Source organism: Amphiprion ocellaris, chromosome 11, assembly GCF_022539595.1.
Source record: "Amphiprion ocellaris isolate individual 3 ecotype Okinawa chromosome 11, ASM2253959v1, whole genome shotgun sequence".
Lineage (NCBI taxonomy): Eukaryota > Metazoa > Chordata > Actinopteri > Pomacentridae > Amphiprion > Amphiprion ocellaris.
In genome coordinates, this window is record NC_072776.1 from 3,544,537 (window position 1) to 3,566,271 (window position 21,735).

The window sequence follows — 21,735 nt, forward strand, 5'->3', positions numbered from 1 at the left end:
AATATCTGTCATGATTATCTCAACTTAACAAAAAGAACACAATCCAAACTATTTCTGAATCAGCTCATTTTATTATTGTTTAGCTAATTAGAAGGTGGTTGTTATTAAATTAGGACGGTTATTTAGTTGACATTTTAGTGATATCCAGTCATTTTTTAAATCAATAAATGATGTTCCCCATAATAAATAATTATGGAATTTGTAAAGACACGATCGTTATGAACATAAAAACATTTTTTTTCAACTTTTAATAAAAATGTATGCAAGATATATCCCATGGACTTCAAAAGCCCCTCAATTATATATTGACCCCTATTAAAATACAAATTCATCATCTAAGCACCACTCTGGTTCCTCCAAATTAACCCTTTCAGGTGTCCCCTTTCCAGGTTTCACTCCCCTATAAGATCTGTGCTCCCAGTTCCCAGGTCGCACCTTTTTAAGAAGAGCTTCCAACAAGACCAGATTGCTGTTTGGTGCACAAATAACACATAACATCTAGCTGCATGGAGGCAAATCCTCCTATTTCTCTGGGGAAAACTCTAACAACAGGGACGTTCATCCAAGGGCTCATTAGTATCCCCACCACCCGCCTGGTGCCTCTCTGCTTCTGCAACTCTAGGAAAAGCTCCAATCCAAAAGCTTGTAGCTGCATTCCACTCAATTGCCTATCCTCCTTTGCTAGCACTGGTCCAGGAGAAATGTTTTCTCTCCACATGGAAAGGGCCAGAGGTGTAGAAGCACTTACAGCAGCCATGTGGTGTTTAATACAAAAGGAACATATGGAGGTGAGATGAAATTGTAAGCGTAGATATTCAACTGTTGCTTGTGTTTTCATCTGAAAGCCCCACAAGTGCAAGCTTCCTCTCCCTGTGGGGATTTTTCTGAGAGTGAATAGGTTTTTTAGTGGAATAAGATGTGTGGGCGTATCACACAATAACTCCCTGTGACCTGCTGGCCTCTGCAGTGAAGCTGTGCTGGAAGTATCGTAACCACGAGGTGCAGGACAAACGTTTACACGCAACAGATCAGAGCTACTAGAGATTCTATTTCCACGCAGGATGAATGTAATCTCACCCTCAGATGTCTGATTAACCGATAATGAAGTATCGTATTTCTGCATTAGGTATGAAGATTAAGCATGTATTGTCAAGCATACACAAATGCCAGAATTTGCAGCTTTTCTGCAGTAGCTGTTGTGTTGACTCACAGTGTGCTCACAGTCCGAAGAGCCCCATACGCAGCGGAGACAGGCTTAGCTCTAATTTAACAGAATGAATTTTCATGATTTACAACCTTTCTGTAAGAGCTCTCACTGTATTGATTTTTACAACTCCAGGGGTAAAGCTTGATAAAATGTTACTTTCATTTCACAGAGGGAAACAGAAAAGGAAGAGGGATTCTCATGGAGGAAAGAGAGGACGGCGGTTATTACACCTGAAGGCAGGCTCAACAACTGAAGGCTTTTCTGTCACAGCAAAAGCACCTCCGTCCTTCACACATTCGCACCCACACTTTGATCCAGCTACTGAGAACAGCTTGAACAAGACTTGAACCTGCAACCCCGTGGGCATCGCACAGAGGTCCTTCAGAGGGCTGAACCACGATGAAGCAGCCGTAACCCTTGACAATTTCTCCTTATGAATCATTTCTGGATCTTAAGTAGCAATAAAGATAAATAAAAATGACTTTACAGTGACTTTCAGCCATCACAGTGGTATCAGATTTCCTTTAAACAGTTTTTTCCTCTCAAAAGGAGCAGATTTCCACCAATATTCCACATTCCCACACATCTGAAAGTTGTCCAATTTCTTGTTGCAAAAAGACATGCTTCACTGCAGCTGATAGAATTGAGGTCCACCTCCAGCAAAGGCAGGTCAGAATATTCAATTTCAACTATTTCAGCAATAGAAAGCAATGAAAAGAATGGAAGGTGGCATGCAAAAGAGCTGCTTGTCATGCACAGGAAGCTCTCACAAAAGATGCTGAAATGTCCTTTTTTGGAATTAAGTCCCTGTAGAGAAGTAATTTTTCAACCCCCATGTGGTATTTTCATTATTTGATAGTGTAAAATAGTTTTTTTAAATCCGCTTTTTACTTTTAAATAACAGTCAAATATATTTCAGGAAGGGCATTTTATTTTGAAAGACTATGTATTGGCAATGTAAGGAATTTACCTCCAATAATGTGCTTGTTTTGCCTGTTTTGGCTGGATTGGTAAAGTATATACAGTAGATGCCTAAACTGTGATAACAGAGCTACAGGTACTAAATAGAAGAGGTCTCCTGAGTGCAGGGTCTGGGGTGAGTTCATAAATATCACACGTCATTCTACTGTTTGGATACCCAGTTCCTGAGTGCTACTTGTTGCTTCACAAGCCCTCGTCCCTCCACTGCTCATTTGCACATAACGCTGCTCTTGAGGCAACAAGCACAAGTATGCCATTTGTATTTGCATGGTGCTTGACATTTACACACTAGGAAAGCAATTAGGCTAGAACTGGGGTCATTAATACAGTGAACAGGCTCGACGTGTTTGCTCTGATAGCTGCTGCAATATGCACTCATGGAGAAGTGACAATGATGCCATCTGCATTTCTACATCCTAACAAACCCTCAGTGGGTCTGATGGAGGAACAAAGATGAAAATCTGAATTCCCACTTCCGAGCGCCTATTCTTTTTCTGTTTCTCCTTTATTCTACTGCTCTGCGGTGTAAACACACTCTTACACTCGCACTGGAAACGTGTCTTTGTTTGTCAGTAGCAACCTGAATCGAAGCATTATAAACACCCCTTGCTTTGAACATGCACTTCTAAGTTGTTTCAAAGAAAAAAAGCAAGATAATACAGACAGCAACACCAGAATCAAGGAGACATTAAGAGAGGCTCATTGTGTTTGGTTTGAACAAATGGCGGTTTGCTGGTGCCAGTTCAAAAAAGCAGGTAAGATCTCTGATCCATGAAACGATAAACAGCTGAGAGACAACAACTGGTAATAGTTTATTATCTGACTGGCACAAGCTCTCCAACAGAAAGCCAAGGTTAGGAAGATAATTCCTTATACATTAAGATTAATAATGCAAAACCAAATTAAATGCACATTTGTGGTAGTCAGGTGACAGTGACACTGGGGTGCATCCCTCGCAATGATCTCTGGTCACAGAAGACAGATTATTGGACTTAGTAATGACTGTTCTTAAAGAAGTACTAAGATATAACTAATTGGCACACATAATTTCATGTGTATTTTAAAAAGGCACAGATGTGCATTGCTAAGGAATGGGTGGACATCAGTTACTTTAACCAGTTCACTGTTTCAAGCCATACTTTGCTAAGCAATGTGCAAAATCCAGAAGTGTAACATCACTTAAACTATTGTTTTTATAATTCTTAATATCCTAAATAAGCTGTTTAAAGAATAAGCTATCCCTCTGTTTCCATAGATACACTCGCACATAATTTTTTTTCGTAGATGTCTGGATTTTATATTTGCACATTTCTTACTACATTTTTTTAAAAAATGCATGATTGTGTGAATGCATTGCCAGAATTGCTCCTTACTTTTCTTGTACACTGTGCAGTGACAATAAAGGAATTCATCTTCCATCTTCAACAGATAAAATTACTACTACAGAAGTTCCAATTAATAAGGTTTTACTGTATATATTTCTGTACATCCTTTAAATGTATTCAGAGGAGAGAGACGTACAACAGACGACATCATGAGGCTAGAACTGTGTACCTTCACCAGTAACATTTGCTCACTGATATTCACTTTGTAAGTAATGAGCAGCGTGTTTTATTTGGAAGTGTTTCATTAAAACCCTTAATTCTCTTTATAAGACAACTTAATAACTCGAAGCTTAGCTGTTTTCCCTGTAGCAGACAAGGTTTTAGCCAAATATCCACTTTAAAGCCCCACAACTTTGGGACCACAGTTGTAAATGTTCATTTGAAATACAGTTTTGTTTTTTGGGTTTTTGTTGTTGTTGTTGCAATGCTAAGCTCCTGAAAGAAACATCCTTTGGGTTTCCAGCAGCCTAGTGGTTAAGGCATTAAATGGCAAAAACAGATTATTTCCTTTCTGTTTTCATTTTTATTTATTGTGCACAATTGACAGAAAGTCTATAGGTGGGAAACCACAGCACAGTCCATATAGATTAGAGTTTCCTCATTAGATGACTAAAGATCATCTGTCAAAGGTAGTCAAAGGTAGTAGATGGGATCTGCAACATTTCCAGTGTTCTTTTAATTAATAGCTGCAGAAAAACAGAAATAATAGTACCTTGCATTTGACAGCTCAATGTGTACTCATTGTAGGCTCATTCTTTACTACGATATAAAACTGTGCACCTCTATGGAAACAGCACAACCACAACTAGAAGCAGAGAGAACTCAAACTTGTCTTTTGTGCAGTATAACATGGTTATATTGCCATAATCCACAAAAAAATAAAAGATCAATTTATCTGTTTTACAAAAATGTCAAAAATCTCCAATCAACTTGTACAAAAATGTAGCTCTAGATGCTATAAACATTTTACTACTTACATTTTAAATTTGTTTCTGTATTTTGCAGTTCATCCCAGATGAGCAGAAAATGCTTTCATTATCCTGCCATGATAATAAAAAATAAACTAATATGATTATGCGCTATTCCAAAAGGCTGTTGGTTTTGAAGGTGCTTTTAGTGGTGGCCATGCTGGCAGATCCTTTAGCAGAAGGAACGACTGACAAATGGAACTAAGAAGTTTCCTACACGCTACGCTGATTATATTGACCACAGCAGGGCTTTCCCTGCCAAACACACCTTGGAGTTCCCTTACCCCCATTTTCTTCCCAACCCCTCTTTCTCTCAACTAGTCGATGCACAATTTGTATTTTTTTTCCACTCTCTTGCTTTTTCATTATCTGTCAGCAGCACACGATTCATAGCTTTCCCTGCAGCATCCATACCATGGCAGCTAAACCACCGGTTTGTGTGGTTTTTGGCCACTCCATTTTAATAGAGATGTAACGATTATCCCAGATGGATAAGGGAGACTCAGTGTAAGCCCTAGCTGACAGATCGATAGTTGGCTAATGGCCACTGTGGTAGAAAGCCGGCCTACTGTGGGAGGAGAAATACAGCTGGAACATGCTTCTGTAAAGAAACACATAAAAGAAAAAAAAAACTTTGGAGATGGAGAAGTGGGATACCTGGGAAGCTCACAGAGGCTCTCAGAGCAGCCAGCACACACATTTCTATATTTGTGCAACTGTGGTCTTGTAAAGTACAGCACTGGCTGGTAAAGGAAATGACACGGTGTAACACTGCGAGGAGGGGTCATCCCCAAATCAAAGCACTGAGACTGGAACAAAGATACCAGATGGCAGAGGTGGATGTGCAGTAGAACAGTTCATATGCTTGTACAAATGACTTTTAAAAATTACCACTTTGTTTTTCCAGATTTCTTTTGGGCAACATGTGCCTCTGGTAACATATATACACCCCTGTCACACATTACAAATGCAAAAACCTACAGTACGTTTCAGGTTTTAGGGTAAAAAATTGCAACCCAGGAATTAGTTGACTGGTCTGTAAGGATGGCGGGATCAGGAATTTACTTTTATAAAGTCACACATGCATAAGAAATGCAGCATTCACAGCAAACAGTTGAATTAGTCAAAGCAGGCTCAGCTCTTTGAGGGAGCTCTGTAAAAACTTGCCGAGTTCTGCTGGCAGAATTAATCTTGGTTAAATCAAACAGCAGCGAGCGAAAATGACGGTGGGTTAATGGAAGGAAGCGCATCAGCAAATGCACCGGCATAATCAGCAGAGTAATTATGAAAAAAAAGTTAGGTTGGAAAGTATGATTGAATGTTATTGTAAATAGCTGGTAGCCACGAAGCTAACAAATGAGTCACTCATAATGGAGCAGCTGATGCAAAATCAGCTAATGCAGGAGTGAGTCAGAAACTCGTTGCTCGTATATTTTACAAATCCAATGTGCTGTTGAAGGGAACCTTGTAGCGATGGCACCAAATTTTATTCATTTAGTCGTAAATACATGCAGTGGCATTTTCTTAATCGCCTTAAATAAACAGGGGAATAACTGACTGGTTGAGGAGGAGATTTGATGTTAATAGACCCTTAAAAAACCTTAATCTGTTGACTTGGGAAGAGATGGAGGATGAATGAGCTGCATTGCATATTTCTGATGTATCAGAGAGGTGTAATCCCTACAGGTGAAGCTAAACAAGTTGTATGTAGGCTGGGGACGTCCTAAAACAGGGCAAAACTCCTCACTGCACTTGCACAACCCAAATTACATCTCCACAGAGCTCACGGAACCGCCATGAATCTGCAACGAAGGGTGACGTCTGACAGAAATAATTTGTACGATTCTATAACAAGCCGAGAGCGTAAAGTCATTAATAACAACAGCAATATTAAATGGCTGAAGGAGCGGCCGATCTATTCTTATCTCATCTTGGCCCCGACCAGCGGTTCAACACTTCAGCTTTGACGCCTACCTCCAACCTTGTTGTTCATTAATGCATGAAGCTGCTCTCCCTCCAGCCCCTACGACTGCTTCCCTTCCTGACACTGACACTGCATTAAAGGTGGAGAGAGCAACATTTTGGAAATAATGAGGCTACCCCCACCTCAGCTCTGAGCCTGACACTCCTCCAGAGGCCAAATCATCTGAGTAATTACTACAGTACCGCAGATCTGTGGGAATACAAAAATATTATGGTCAGCACCCTATTATGGACTCTGCTGTTAGACTACTGTGTTTTCATGTGTCTGGATTTGTTTGAAGACCTAACAGGAACTTTTTAAAGCAGGTTTTTCTTCTTTTTTTTTTTCAAAAGTCTGCTCTAATCCCTAAATGATGATGCAAAAGAAGTCTCTGATGTCTTTAATATTTAACTATACCACTTTTTAAAGCAAGATTTTGCCAGTTTGTTATTTCCTATTTCATGTTAACAATAACTCTTTCACATTTGTCAGAAGTCTTCAAACAAAATCATGTTTTCTGATCTGCCATTGCGTCTGATGTTCAATAATGCTGCTGTGGTAGATGGAGGTGATAAATAATTCCTTTACCTGTTCTCTTTAATTAACCCTCTGAACACCAGCAGTTTCTGTGTGTTTTCTGCTTCTATCACACGTGTACTCACTGTGGGCTCATTCTTCACTGCAATATAAACAACAAAACCATGCCTATAACAGGTTATAATGCAAGAAATCACCAAAAAAAGTAAATTCATTCTATGAAAACTGAAAAGAAAAAGGAATCAACTTGTACAACATTTTTCCAAAAGCCAGCTTCTGTCTTATGTCGTGTCACTGTCGAGTCACTAATGGCTTCACATTTGAGCTACGGAACATTTATTTATTTACTTGCAGAATCCGGCTAATGCAAAACATGTCATTTGAGATGAATTCTCAAATGGGACATGTAGAATTAGGGGATTTTGATGAAATATGACTATTTTCAACTCAGATTTGTTCGTTTTCCCCAGCAGAACAGCATGTCTCAGATGAGTAGTTCAAGGACTGTCAGAAAGTTGAAAATCTGATGACTCTTTCTGTTTTCACAGTTTCTGGCTCTGAAAAATAGTGTAATTTTAGCAGTCTTGTTGCAGGTTTTGTGGTTCAGAGGGTTAAATATTCAATGGATTTAATTAAGTGCATATACTTAACGTCATTATTCAAGAGTGAGAATATTAGTCTACTAATTCGCACTTCAGTGAATCACATCTAAATGCCAGAGGCTCCATTTATATTATAAGAACCTGGAATGCCCCTGACCTACACACATTGTTTATCCTTCCATAAAACACCCATGAAACTGTCAGAGAAATCATTTTCATTCATGGCAGGTTTGCAATCACCACCAATAAAAATGTTCACACAAAGCCATCTGTTGGGTAATGATGCTGGATGTACCCTAAATGGACACACACACACACACACACGCACACGCACACGCACACACACGCACGCACACGTACTCCAAGTCAACATTCTGCCTCATTCAGTCTTACTTATTTATACTTATGGGCCATATGCTGCAAATGCGTAGCTGGAATAGCTTTGGTTAGGTTTGTTTACAGTCTGTTTCTTTTGGATTTTTTTTTATGATTTTCAAATGTTTCATCCTTAAGCTAAGTAAAGTTTACAAAAGCATCTTGAGACAAATAACAAGAAAAGACAATAAGCTCACACAGTTTAATTAAATGTTGTATTTTCCAGCAGAACAGTTATAATAATGGTACAAAACGGCTAATAAACTGATATATAGTGTTCTTGATAGATACAGTGTCTTGGTTTTTGTTCCTTTTTGGTTGCATGTTGGTGGTTAGTGGGGTGAAACTGGGTAAATTTGATATTTATATTGATCTACTTTGCTCTAGATTTTGAAACAATTTAATTATTTCCAGTAAGAAAGACTGTGCGAGTATGAAAATCCCAATTTGTTGCTTTTAAAATATCAAAATCTTTTGTGATCTCACATCAGGTGAAATTGAACTATCCACCCATGAAATGCTATGTCTTTGCAAGACACCTGAAGATGGACATCCCCAATAAGCACACTATTAGAAAAACACCCTAAAAAGTAGAAAGATGTACAAGAATGTTGGTGGGAAAATATGAAACCCCCAAACACGAGGGACTCCCGGCTTGAGCGGTCTCAAAGGGCTCACTTGGTTTCACAACGGTGCCTCCTGAACAAGCCACTCTTCTCTACACACAACCACCGTGCACTTTCATTTTCATATTGATGCAAACTGAAGGAGACCCTCACATCAAGCTCTGAAGCTTTCATGCGCTCTGAATTGGGCACTACAGGAAACAGATGCCCTCAGTCTTGTGTGTGTTGGCGCGGCTCGATGATACGGCCTTTAACAAGTGAAGCTAAAGCTAGTGCACTGCTCCAGATTGGTGCTCTCAAGGATTCCATTTCTAAAAGGACCACTCAAGTGATGTGGCGAGTCAATTTGACAATCATGAAAGGTAGCACTAACAAGTGCAGGCTCCTGATAAAGAAAGCCTGCAGTCAGAGACTCCAGTGAAGTGAGGGAATGGGGAACTGTTTCTAAAGCAAACCAGTCAACCGTGAAATGCCTAGCCTTTACACTGGAGAGATGGTAGGAGACTGTATTAGCAGGACAGAAATACGGCAACAAAAATCAGCACTTGGGAGTTGCATTCTGTGATACCACGATTTCATCATGTGTAACAAAACTATACAACCCGACACTTCCTTATTTGCTTTTAGGGATTTGACATCGTGTTCCCCTTAGAATAATTATTAATGTTTTTTTTATATTTTATCTCGTTTGAATGTGTCTGTTTTTGCATTAGGAGTTCCATTACAGTTATCTGGAGACTTTCCGGCTTCTGCTACTTTCTACAACAAGCTGAGAGAATTACTCGCCTCTTATTAGATTTCAGAAGAAACGCCTGATCCAGGGAGCAGCCTGGAAGAGAAATTAGCCACGAGTTTATTGGCTCAGATACAAAAGGAGCAGATTGAAAAGGGGGTGAGATGATTGAACTCTCCTTTATTCCGTGGTGTGTCCTTTGTGCCAGGCTGCACAGTCACTTTGATGCTATCTCTGTCATTTGAGCCACACACTGCGTCTTGGGTGAGCACACAAAAGAATATGATGCACCACCAGAAGCCTTGAATGGGCTTTTCATCTATTTTCTGAAAGAGGGGAAGTCTCCTTTTGATTCACCTCGAGTGTCACTCATTATCAAAGTATGTACATCATCACAGTAAAAGCTTCAGTAACGTATTTAATATTGTGATAGGATACAACTGGCCAAGTGAATTAGATTTAATAAAAATGAATTGGCTATAGAGAAATGAGGCTAAGAACACTTTTTCCAGTAAAAAAACAACTGGTTTGTTTAGGATTTTTCTTGTCCACAGCACAAATCAGCATGTTTTTAGGCAATAATATAACTGTCAAAGTAGTTTCTGAAAACACGAGTGCACTAAAAACCAAATAACCCTAATGGGTAGAAAAGGTCGATTGCCAGATTGCCGGCTGTGAAGGAACAGGGTGATAATGGAAGGAATGGTTGTACCTTGCTTACAGAGGAGAATAGACGAGGCAGAGAGAAAGGGGGTGGTGGAAATGGAGGAGGATGAAGAACATCTTACAAGGCTGCCATTACTGGAGTAATTCACACAGTGAGGAGCAAAAAGAGAGACCTCTGAGTGGGTGGGTGGATAGTTGAGGTCTGATCAGAACCTCCATTAGCACAAAAATAAGCTGCAAATGGAGCAGAGGAGCTGTGTGAGCAGAGGTGCAGGGCTAGCTGTGCTGAAGGAACACATAGTGCTCTGACCCGATAGAACAAGACCCACTTTCACAGCACTTCTGCCCAGACTGAACATGTCAAGAGGCTTGTGGACAAAATAACAGCAACACCTGATGATCTAAGACTCTGATCGTCCCGGTTACAAACACTCCTGCAGAAGGGAATCACCTTGAATGCCATCTACCAGCATTTACCAGCTATGAAGCAGGTCTGACAGTCAACATGTTTTGCTATATGCATGCTATAAGAGCTTTCATGGCATCAGTTTTTCTGCTGCAGAGACATAGGTGTAAAAAACACTTGACAGTTATTCAATGGGACATGTGGAATGCCGCAGACAATTATAACAACACGTCAAACACAGGCACGATGTACGTTTTTGAATAGTACATGACTTACTGACTTAGAGTATACAATTCAGAAATCGATTATCTGTGCTAATGCTTCTAAGGTAAGACTGAACCACACAAACTGATTTTCAGTATGTATATACGTAAAAGTGAGGATAGCTGGTGGTGTTAGCATGCTGTGGGCGGCATCTTTTTGGTGTAGGGGGAAGGGCAACTGCAAATCCACACAAAGTTGTTGACCTTTATCTGGTGACAAAAGGTTTCTAAGTTGAAGGGAGTGGTCTTTACTAGGATGACAATACCCCCATCCACAGGGCACAAGAGGTCACTAAGTGGGTTAATGAGTATGAGGTGTGACCATCACAGTGACCAGGTCTCAACCCAGCTGAATACCTTTGGGCGATTTTGGACTAACAGGTTAGACAGCTTTGTCTTGTGCCTAAAGCTTAGAGTCTGCAGGAAACCAGTGGATTGTTCCATCTATGTTAGAGTTGAGTTGCTGCCAAAAGCAAACAATAAAAAAAAAAAATAGAAAAATTAAGTTAACATATCTAAGGATCTTGTTCATGAATGATGGTACAATGGAGTGTGAGATGGATTGGGACAACATCAGCAGTAATTCATGTGCTGTACCAGACGTTCTTGGTGAAGAGGGAGCAGAGCTAGAATCGTAAGGTCTACATTCCAACCCTCACCTATGGTCATGAGCTCTTAGTAGTGACTGAAAGAATGAGTTTTCACCGTACAGTGCAAAGGGTGAAATAGGGTGAGGAGCTGGAAGCAGAGTGGCAGGTCTTTCACATCAAAAGCAGCCATCTGAGCTGGTTCAGGCATCTGATTAGGATGCCTTGTGGCCACCTTTCTTTGGAGGTTTTCTGAGCTCACCAAACTGGGAGGAATGCTAGAATTCGCTGGAGGGATTACATATCTCATCTGGCTGGTGGATACCCTGGGATTCCCCAGGAGGAGCTGGAAAACATCGCTGTGGAAAGGAACGTCTGGAACACCCTGTGTAGACCTGACCCCAATAAGTGGAAGAAAATGGATGGATGGATGGACGGACGGATGGGTCCTCAACAACACTTTCCACTACCATCATCAAAAGACCAAAGAGGGATAATCCTCTGGAGGAATGGTCCTCCATAACCTTAGTAGAGCTCCAAAAACATGTCGAATCAAAGCCAAGATGCACTGAAGCTGACCTGGTGATACATTTTGGCCCAGCATCTTACTAAGACACTATACGTTGTTTTTTCTTTTAATATATCACACATCTGTTCATATGAACATTATTGCTAAGTTCAGAGTTTATTCAATTCTGGTTTAATTTCCCTCTTGCCCTTTTCAAATTGTATCCTTACTGCTTGTCATTTTCTTAAGTTTGAATGTTTGGCAAAATATTGGAGCTGTGCCTTTGCTTTTATTATTCTATGTTCACAGCGAGTCACTGCAAAAGAGGGAGAAGGATTTTCATTAGACCAGCCTGTATGAATAAAGATTGAATTAAGTCAATGAATCAAAAACATCTTGATTAAAGTGCCTACATCTCTCGGGCCATGTGTGAAAATCGACAAACATCTCAGCAATCAGACGTGTTGCTGCGTGGAGTGTGTGTAACCAAGAAATTGCAGAATTACGTCGTCTTGTGTGTGTTTTTTTCAGTATAGTGTAGCCTTAGTTAGTATATATTAATTTATAATCCCTGCTGTGCAATTCCATGGCAAAATCCACAGGATTCTAGGTCAATCCCCTTCAAATGAATTTCATTTCATAGCTTAAGTCAAGCAGTGATTAAGCATTAGAGAATTCCTTTGGAATACTAGCGCAGGGTGCGGTCAGAGAAGTAGCCCCTCCAGATCTCTGAGGTAATTAATGAAGAATAAAAGGGCAATTCCTGGTGTGCACTCGGAGGATTAGGAACATGAGGACAGCAGAGGGAAGGAGAGACAGTGAATCTGATGGATCCTCCTGTCTGCTCTCCTCCCAATGTTCTTGGTGCTGATTGATTTGAATGACTGGGAGAGGACAGAGTGGAGGAGTGAGGCTAGAGGCGCTAACTGTGCTGGGTGAGGTTTCGTCACTCCCTTGGCTGTCTAGCTTGCAGACACCTAGTTTATTTTGCAGAGAGGTAGTCAATAACAGTAGGTGACTATGTAGTGAAAACGAATGGCTGCTCCTCAGATGTCCTAGTACAGTCGCTCTGAATACAGAAAACCTAGGTGCGGCTTACATTGTGCTAAACATCCACGACACATAATGACAGCGTTCTCTGTAACAGCATAATTTAGTTTGAGAGACTTACCGAGGAAAAAGATGAAGACTTTTTAATATACTTTGTAATAGCACGATGGCAGATTCCCGCGTGACAGAGCTAAATAGCTGCTCCTCCACAATTATGTCATCTGATATAAATTTGTTTTCATATAAAATGAAAACTCTGAGGGCATTTAACCTGATGAATAGAAATCTGTATGCATGAAATTCTGCTTAATGGGATCCCTAACCTTCACTGCAATGCAATTATCCTGTTGCCAATGTGGTAAATATTTGCGGCACGATCACAGCCTTATTGGAAATAGCATCTCGCTTGATGTGAAAATTGATGATTTTATACAAATCGACATCTACATCTGACCTGTTTTCTTTACACAGAGGAAATATATGTACAAACATGCAGCACAGATACAGACACTTTTGGAACAGGGGTTTAGAATTTTGTGTTGTGCAGGATTTTGAGGTTTTCGATCCACAGAAGAACAAAAGTATAGACTTTTTTACAATAGAATATAATAGAATAGCATTCTTACTGATGTGTACAGATGGCCCTCGCCGTTCATTGCGATGTATAACCCTGTCTTCACGGACTGAATGGCGACAACTCTGAGGCCCACAGGAATAAGGTTGAACAAAGCTGGAAAACACACATTTAAAAAGGCAAACACAAACATACATAAAAAATAATCACCCAACAGAACCAACATTAACTAAACAAGGGGGACAAGAATGCTACAGTGCAATTCATCATCCAAATACACGCCATCAGTAATTTATCCACACAGAACACATAATACAATTGTGCAATTAGGTGATCTGTGAAGATAAATTGCAGCACGTCTGGTGGATGTGAGTAAGCTAGCAAAGCCTTGGCTACCCAGAGGTGCCTGAAAAGCAGCTGTAATTGGGGCCACCGCTGGTGCGTGGCAGATTTAATAGCACCTTTGTTGTTGTAGCAGACTCCTTGGGTCGAGCAGGTAATGGCTGCTGTTTGTACTGGTGAGAAACAACAGGACTGGTCTGGCTGTGACATTCAGCATGTGTATATGGGAGGCACATAATGACCTCTGCAGACCCTGCAAGTAATCGGTATTGGCAGGTTTGGAGCCTTGGAGGGAGTCTGAAAGAGCTAAAAGTGGCACCATTCGGATTCGGTGGATTTTGGTCAGTTTCAAAAGGGTAAAAGTCTAATACCTGCATTTGATCTTGGAGTTATTTTGACATGACAGATCCCCTGTACATACTATCTATAATACTTACTGCTTCAATATACCGCCTCAGCCTATCAGACGTGACATGTGCCACATCTCCTCATGCTGACAGGGGTAAGTGACACAATCTGTAGTGTCAGGCTAGTGTTAGCACCAAGCACTGGAATCAAATTAACCACCTAGCCCGGAGCGCTCGACGAGCAGTGCCAGAACAAGCTAATAATACCTTGTTTCTCTCTGTTAGGCCTACTGTTTCCTGGTCCACTTTCCCTCTTGGAGAAGAGGACAAATCTGTGTAATCTCTTAGTTGCATTGACACTTTTGCTCTGGAGGCTAAAAACTGAGGAGACGTCTTGACCTGAGGCTAAATAGTTCAATTTTTTGCACCACAAGAATGACTCTAGGAAGGCATAGTTAAGGTTTTACATAATAAAAGTTTAAAATTGCTGAGTTACAGTTCACTGTCATTTTTTTCAAGACACCTATCAAATATTTGATGTATGAATCCAACAGATACTGTCGAGGTACTCACAGGAATTACTGCTGTCATCCTTGGTCCCATCAAGAGAGCCATCGGGGTTCATTTGCAAGTAGTATCCCTGCCTGCAATATAACCTGGTCACTATACCCTTGAGCTGGGGATCTGCAGGAGAGAGGAAGAGAAAGAACAGGGAGAATAATTAGGACTGCTGCAGCAAACCAAATGACCTAAAGAGATTAACTATTTCCTTAAATATAGTTCAGGATAATGTACAGCACCGTGCTGTTTTCTGAGGGTCTTAACTGCAAAACACCATGAAACACAAAACTATTGTGACTCCGGTGTTCTTTTATAGGCAAATCCCAGAGCCAACTTTCTGGGCACATAAGCCCCATCTTGCTCAGAGATAGGCCATCCAATTATAGGCAGCAGAATTAATCTGTGGTTGCCTGACTCCCATAATGAACCCAACAGCACCCTCTCTGGGTCCTCAGTGTGTAGGATATGACAGTGTCTGCGCTCCATCCCATCCAGCTGACCCAACGGGGGAATTAGCCAAATATCTACCGTAAATAAATCACCGCTGTGATTAAACCGCCCCAGAGCCGGTGCAAGTCGACGTGCCGTGTTGTAAATTTAGGTGGCATTTTGTGCAGTTTGTAATAACACGGAGAGAAGGGAAAATGTAAAAAGTAAAAGGAGAGAGAAAGTGAAAAGGACACATTTTAATAAAGCGGCATGTGGGTGCATGTTGGTGATGTCTCCTGGAAAAATATTGCTTGTGCTCGAGCCGTGGAACAATATTTCTTCATCTGTGTGTGTGTTTGTGTGTGTGTCTGGGGTCATATAGCATCAACATTATCGCAGAGACAGCCATCTCACCAGATTTTATTCTAAGAAAGCCCTGGGGGGGTGAACAATCAACTTCACCTGAACCTAAACCGTGCTCCTTGCAAGGTACAGCGTGTGTGTGTGTGTGTGTGTGTGTGTGTGTGTGTGTGTGTGTGTGTGTGTGTGTGTGTGTGTGTGTGTGTGTGTGTGTGTGTGTGTGATTGTGTATTTGTGTGTATGCGTGGGTGAGGGGACATGTGAAAGAGACACAGAAAGAAAAAGAGAGGGAGAGAGCACGGCCACAGAGGAGAACTCAGGAGGTCTAGCTGAGGGCAGAGTCAGGCGTTTTTTTTCTGTTGGTGTGCAGCTCAGGGCATTCTCCTCTGAAATGCTTCTGTCGGGTGATGGCATTAGGTAGCTCCGAGACCTCTCCCTGCTGCCTGAAAGGGGAGAGAAAGTGCCTCTCCGCCGGTGCATCCGAGCAATACCGCTAAGGCATTCAACTGTGCTGCTTTGTTGCCTCACCAGAACAATAAAAAAGGTGGCTAAAGCAGAATCTGACAGTCAGAGAGCCTCTGCTCGGCACGATGCAGCCTGACAGGACGGTGACAGGATCCCTCTGCTTCACAATAATACCGAGCCCAGGCAAAAGTGTTGCAGCCATTCAGCCAGAGACAGATGTCACTGTGCAGACATCATTCTTTCTCTGTTAAATACGCGATGAACTTAAGATACAGCAGACACATCCTCTGCCAGTAAAATGCGTAATCTCATGAGGAGTCACAAATGTTGAGATAAAATGTCAAAATGTTGACAAAGAACATGTCAAATTCAACTTTATATCTCATCATTCGGGATGTTTTTAAATCCTAATTTACTTTTCATATATTTTTTTCTTTAATATCTACAGCTGGTCTGTTCATTGTCTGAAAACATTATTTTAAAAATATCCTTCACAAATTTCCTGAGCCCAGTGTGACACCTTCAAGTGTGTTGTTCAACAATTCAAACCGCAATTATTCCTTTTCCATTGTTATAAAACCAAAAAAAAATTAAGAAAATCCCACATAAGAGAAGCTAAAACCAAAAAGTACTTGGAAACTTTGCTTAACAAATGACTCAAACAAGTGGAAATTCATCATTTTTAGCAATTCAGTTGACATTCTGTGGGTTTAGAGAAAAAACGAAGAAAAATAAAATGATAATTTGAAAATAAAAGAACAGAGGACTGAAGTGAATACATTTTAATCAGCCTACAGTGCATCATGTGGGAGCACAGTGGAATATCTCTGGAGAAAAATTGCTTGTGCTCAATCTGTGTAACAATATTTGTTCTTATTCTGCAGTAGACTACCTGATGAATGTACTAACTGCTCCAGCACTTATGTACCTCATATATCAGAGGTTTAATCCATGTTGTATCAAAGAGGTGGTTCTAAAGCCAGTGTAAGACCGATCAGAAAATGAAAATTCAAATGCACTTTTGCCTTCATTGTGTCAAGCCTGACAAATCTCTTTGCATTTTGCCACTGCAAAGAACAGCAGGATTTCACAAAATTCATGAAGTAATCATGGTTTTAAACTCAGGAGCGCCCAGCAGTCAGATACCACGTAGTCTAACCTTAAGACCACACCAATGTAATCTACTGTGGTACCAAAGGGAGATTGTTGAGTTCTCATGCAGAAGGGAGATCAGGGAGCAACAGCCACATACACTCTCAGTGCACTTTGCTGGAAATACCACACCAGTATCGGGCTGGGCCTCCATTTGCACTCAGAACGGCCTCAATCCTTCGTGGACCAGAAAACACTGGAGCTGTACACACATTTTCGCATGGATTTTTAATGAGTGCACAACTCCCCTGAGCAAATACTTTTGTGCGGCTACACAAAGCTGGCAAACCTGTGATCGATTAATGACTCTGACCAGCATTTAAACTTTGCGGGGGAGTGAGATTGATTCCGAAGACAGATCAGTGGGGAGCAATCGGTAATAATTAAAACTGCATAACTGGCGGCTGGCTACGGGGACGCTCGGTGTATATGTGCACCAGCGTATATGTGCACGAGGTGAACTTGGCTCCTCCATCATGCTATAAATCATGTGATGCTGGCTGCGTTCCCTGGGGCAAGCCAGCCAGCATATCTCTCACACACACAGATTTCCCCTCCAGCTTCGATCTTCAGCACTTCTGAGCAGCAGCAGCTTTCAGAGTGAGCTGAAAATCTGCAGAATTTTTAGCCAATTTATCAAAACAAGGCTGAAAAGAAAGAAAATGGAAGAGATAAGTCTAGTTGAATCCTATTCTGGGAGTGTCTGGGTGAATATGTCTGAGATTCAATCATGGCTTCAAATAGCCAGTGCATTATTTATGACTGACAGTTTAACATTTTGTAATTGGAATAAAGCTGATAAGCCACTGATGCAACACAGGTTGAAGGTCAAACTTACTCATTCTCAGTAGATGTAATTTATTCTCTGAGAAACCAAAAATCATCTATTATCAGTCATGTTTTGCACTATGGAGCCTTATTGTTGTTCATGTTCATAAAATATTGAGCCAGCAGGTGCAGTTTAACACTGAGAATGAATGGAAGGTAATTGGAGGATAGAAAGCAAAACTATAAAGCAAAGGTTCGCTGGTTTTAGAATGACACAGCATTTTCAGACCAGCTTGATACGCTGCATACACTCTAAAATCTGAAGCTGCTTTGAAACGTCTCTGTGGTATTCCCTAAGTCGAGGTCTTTTCTTTTGTTACTCTGTTTTCTCTTTGTTTCGTTCTTCTTGTCTGACTTTCTGATTATTCTCCTTGTATAACAGCCCCAAATGCTTTTTATCACAGATGGAGTATCCGGCCTGGACTCTAGTTGGACTTCCCCAGCTGCACTAGGGTTGTTTTTTTGTTTTTTAAACAACAGAAGCACTGTATGTTTCTACATGCTACTTCTTTGTTTCTAGGGAAACGGAGTGGTGGTTTGGCAGCAGCAAGGGGTTTCCTTGGAAAACAACAAGCATCAAAACCAGAAGATCTCGAATTGTGTTGTTCTGTCCTCTCTACATAGAAATTGAACTGTCACCCAAAGGTTGCAACTTGTTTTTCTTTAAAGCGACCTCTATTCAGCTCCTTCATTCCCTTTCTGTCTTCTGTTCTGCTGTGTTTGTGTGCAGACACATGTTCATCTCAGCAAGCAGAGCATGAAGTATAAGGACACACACACACACACACACACACACACACACACACACACACACACACACACACACACACACACACACACACACACACACACACACACACACACACACACACACACACACACACACACACACACACACACACACACACACACACACACACACACACACACACACACACACAAGCACAGCTGCAGCAGCACTTGTAGACAGCCCTGCCCTGCCTGACCCACTTTGGATGTTTCTGGAATAGAAGAAGGGCTTTTCCAACCTGCAAAAAAAAAAGGAAAAACCCCTCTTTGTTACTTCTGTTGTCACATAAAAGCAGATCAAGCAAAGAGAAGCTTCAACGCTGTCAACCCTTTCTCCAATTTCTCTTATATCAACAGCATCTCTGACATCTCACCAATAACTCATGGGATACAGACAGCTCTGAAAGCTGACTGATGACGCACTGCTGCGTCCTGTCATACTCCCGAATAAACAGCCGAGGTGCAGGAAAACCATTCATCTCACTCAGATGGGTTTCTAGATCATGAAAGCTAATCTGGTGGTCTGATCTATGTAACATGATCTAATGATTTATGAATCTAATCTAAGTGAGATAATTAGAGCCACAGCGGTGAGATTATGGGCAAGCCCCCGGCTCGCTTACTGGCTTTGAGTGTAATTGTATTTACAACCCGCATTTAATCCCTTAAAAATCTGGGCGATGGCTGGCTGTGCAGCTGCTATCAGAATGCACGGATGATTTCAAATTAAAGCTCATATGACAAGCTAAAACCCAAAAGTGTTTCTGGCATATTCCTTTAAGGATACAGGAAACCACATCTGTGTATTCTAACACAACAGTAAGCCCATTTTTTTCTAAGTTTTTGGGTACTTGTTTGTTATTTTTTTAAACTTAATTATAGTAAAATCTCAAAAATAAAGAAAATGGGAAAGAAAGACTCAGGCTGTTGATAGCTGACTTACAGTTTACCTTGAATTTGACCAAACTGCATCAAAACTACAATACAAGTCAGTGTCAATCAGTGCAGCTCATAGGAATAAATAATCTAGTGTCTCCCTAACGAGATCGATACACACAGGTCCAAAGGGAATACTAGTCTCCTTTTTTAAGACACCTCCACTCCCTGATCCTGACACATCTCTGGGATTCCGTATGTGTCTTCAATATATAATCTCATTCTGGACACTCAGAAAGCTGCTCTGCTCTCTGCAGGCTCAGCTGTCACAGCGAAGCCTCGTGTTTTTCTCACCTGGGAAATGAAGACAACTGTGGAAGTCTGTCTGTGTTATCACAACACGTGTGATCGCTGGGTCTTTATTCACATTGCATCAAAAAAGGGTGGTCTTTCAGGGTCTAATATTAAATTAAGCACGCCAAACAAGCCATTAGTTTTCTTAGGCTGTGTGCTCTTGTGATAATATGGCGAAGAAGAGTGAAGAAGGGAAGAGAAGGAAAAGAGGGAGCGATATATGGGGTGCAAAAAGGAAGATTTTTGAGGCAGCCCCCTTCAAACAGCAAAGTCGATATCGCTCGGTGGAGATTTTCCTAATTCTCATGTGAGAGTGAAATTAATGAAGTATATTCCCATTAGGCCTTTAATCACAAATAGCACAAAATTACAGCAAGATAAAACAGAGTTTTTAGTCTGATTAGGGCTTCAAAAATGAGGACAAAATATCCACTTAGGGGAAAAAAATTTGGCCCTAAATTGTACTTTGATTCTCCAGGCAGCAGCAGCAGCAGCAGCAGCAGCAGCAGGGTCATGCTTTTTGAAGCCTTCTGACACAGTTCACCAGTGTTTGTGCTGCCACTGCTCCTGTAGATTGTCATCACTCTTCTTGAGATTCAAGAGGCCCCCGAACTGCTCTAGAAAATGGCCGTTCCAGGTGTGATGTTGTCAAGTCATTTCAAGGGGTTGGGAGTGCAGTTTGACCTGACATCTGTGACTCAAAAATTTAACATACACACCACAACAAAACAAAAATGACAGCTTACAAAGCCTTGTATGTTTTTTTGTTTTTTTTTTACTCTTAATTCCCCTCTCAAAGCGTCATCTGTCCACATCTGTGATCTGTTTGGAGGGAGGAGGGGGTGCTTCTGGTCGCTACTGTGAGTTTCCAATACAGACACATACGCCATGAGCCAATTCAGAGGTGACACAGGAGCACAGGCAATTAAACACACAAATATTAGGATGGCCGCACACACACACACACACACACACACACACACACACACACACACACAGATCCTCACACATGTGGGCAGAAGGAGAAAACAGCAGCCTGGAGGATAACCGATTATATCCTTCAATTCTGATGCACCCTGACCCACGTCCAGATGTGCCCTCGATGGGTTATTATATGGATCCTGTTTTATCAAAGCCATTTTATAATCCATGTAATCACTAAGGGTTAGTGAAGGAGACATTTCATACTGTTGTTTAATTCCAACCTGAAAACAGACAGCATGCGAGAGCAATCAAAATGGCTCTCTTTGTGGCCAAGATGAAACTTCAATGTGCATTTTTTTAATAATGTGTTGCCATAAAATCATCAATTCTAAGGAGCATTTCATAAGCTGGAGCTACAGAATGTGTGGTGCAACAGGTTTGGTACCTGAGGATTCCGAGAGGAACATGCAACCACCTTCCATCATTCACTAACAAGGGAGAAATAATTGCAGCAATTTCTTTCCCTAAATGAATTAGCCTAATTCCTTTTTGCATGAAAAAAAAATTATCCTCACTGTTGGCAATGACTCTGGCAGTGAATTAATTGTTGACAGTGCTCTTTAACAATTCCAGGTTGCCACATTACAGCAAAAAAAAAAAAAAGAAGAAGAAGAAAAAAAATCATGACATTTTCATAATTGGAGCAAATATTAGTTGGAGCAATAAGAGGCCAGTGACCCCTAGAATTTGTGAAATTATGCAGGAAGAAGATTATGTTTGAAAGGCGTAACCTCCATTCCGTGTGAGATATTGACCTTTTTTCTTTTTTTTTTGCTTGCATGGAAATGAGTCTCATTTCTGGCTCTTGTGATGTACT

The 21,735-nt window shown here is 41.0% G+C and overlaps 1 protein-coding gene across 3 annotated transcripts in view; it reads right to left on the minus strand.

Moving 5' to 3' along the window:
- The window catches only part of fgf14 (fibroblast growth factor 14), a 111,071-nt gene that overhangs the window by 17,753 nt on the left and 71,583 nt on the right, over positions 1–21,735 (minus strand). For all 3 annotated transcript variants that reach the window (XM_023293306.3, XM_023293308.3, XM_023293307.3), the window contains exons 2-3: positions 14,694–14,804; positions 13,484–13,587 (exon numbers count right to left, since the gene is read on the minus strand). In XM_023293306.3, coding sequence (XP_023149074.1) covers positions 13,484–13,587; positions 14,694–14,804 — 215 coding nt within the window. The remainder of the gene's footprint in view (positions 1–13,483; positions 13,588–14,693; positions 14,805–21,735) is intronic.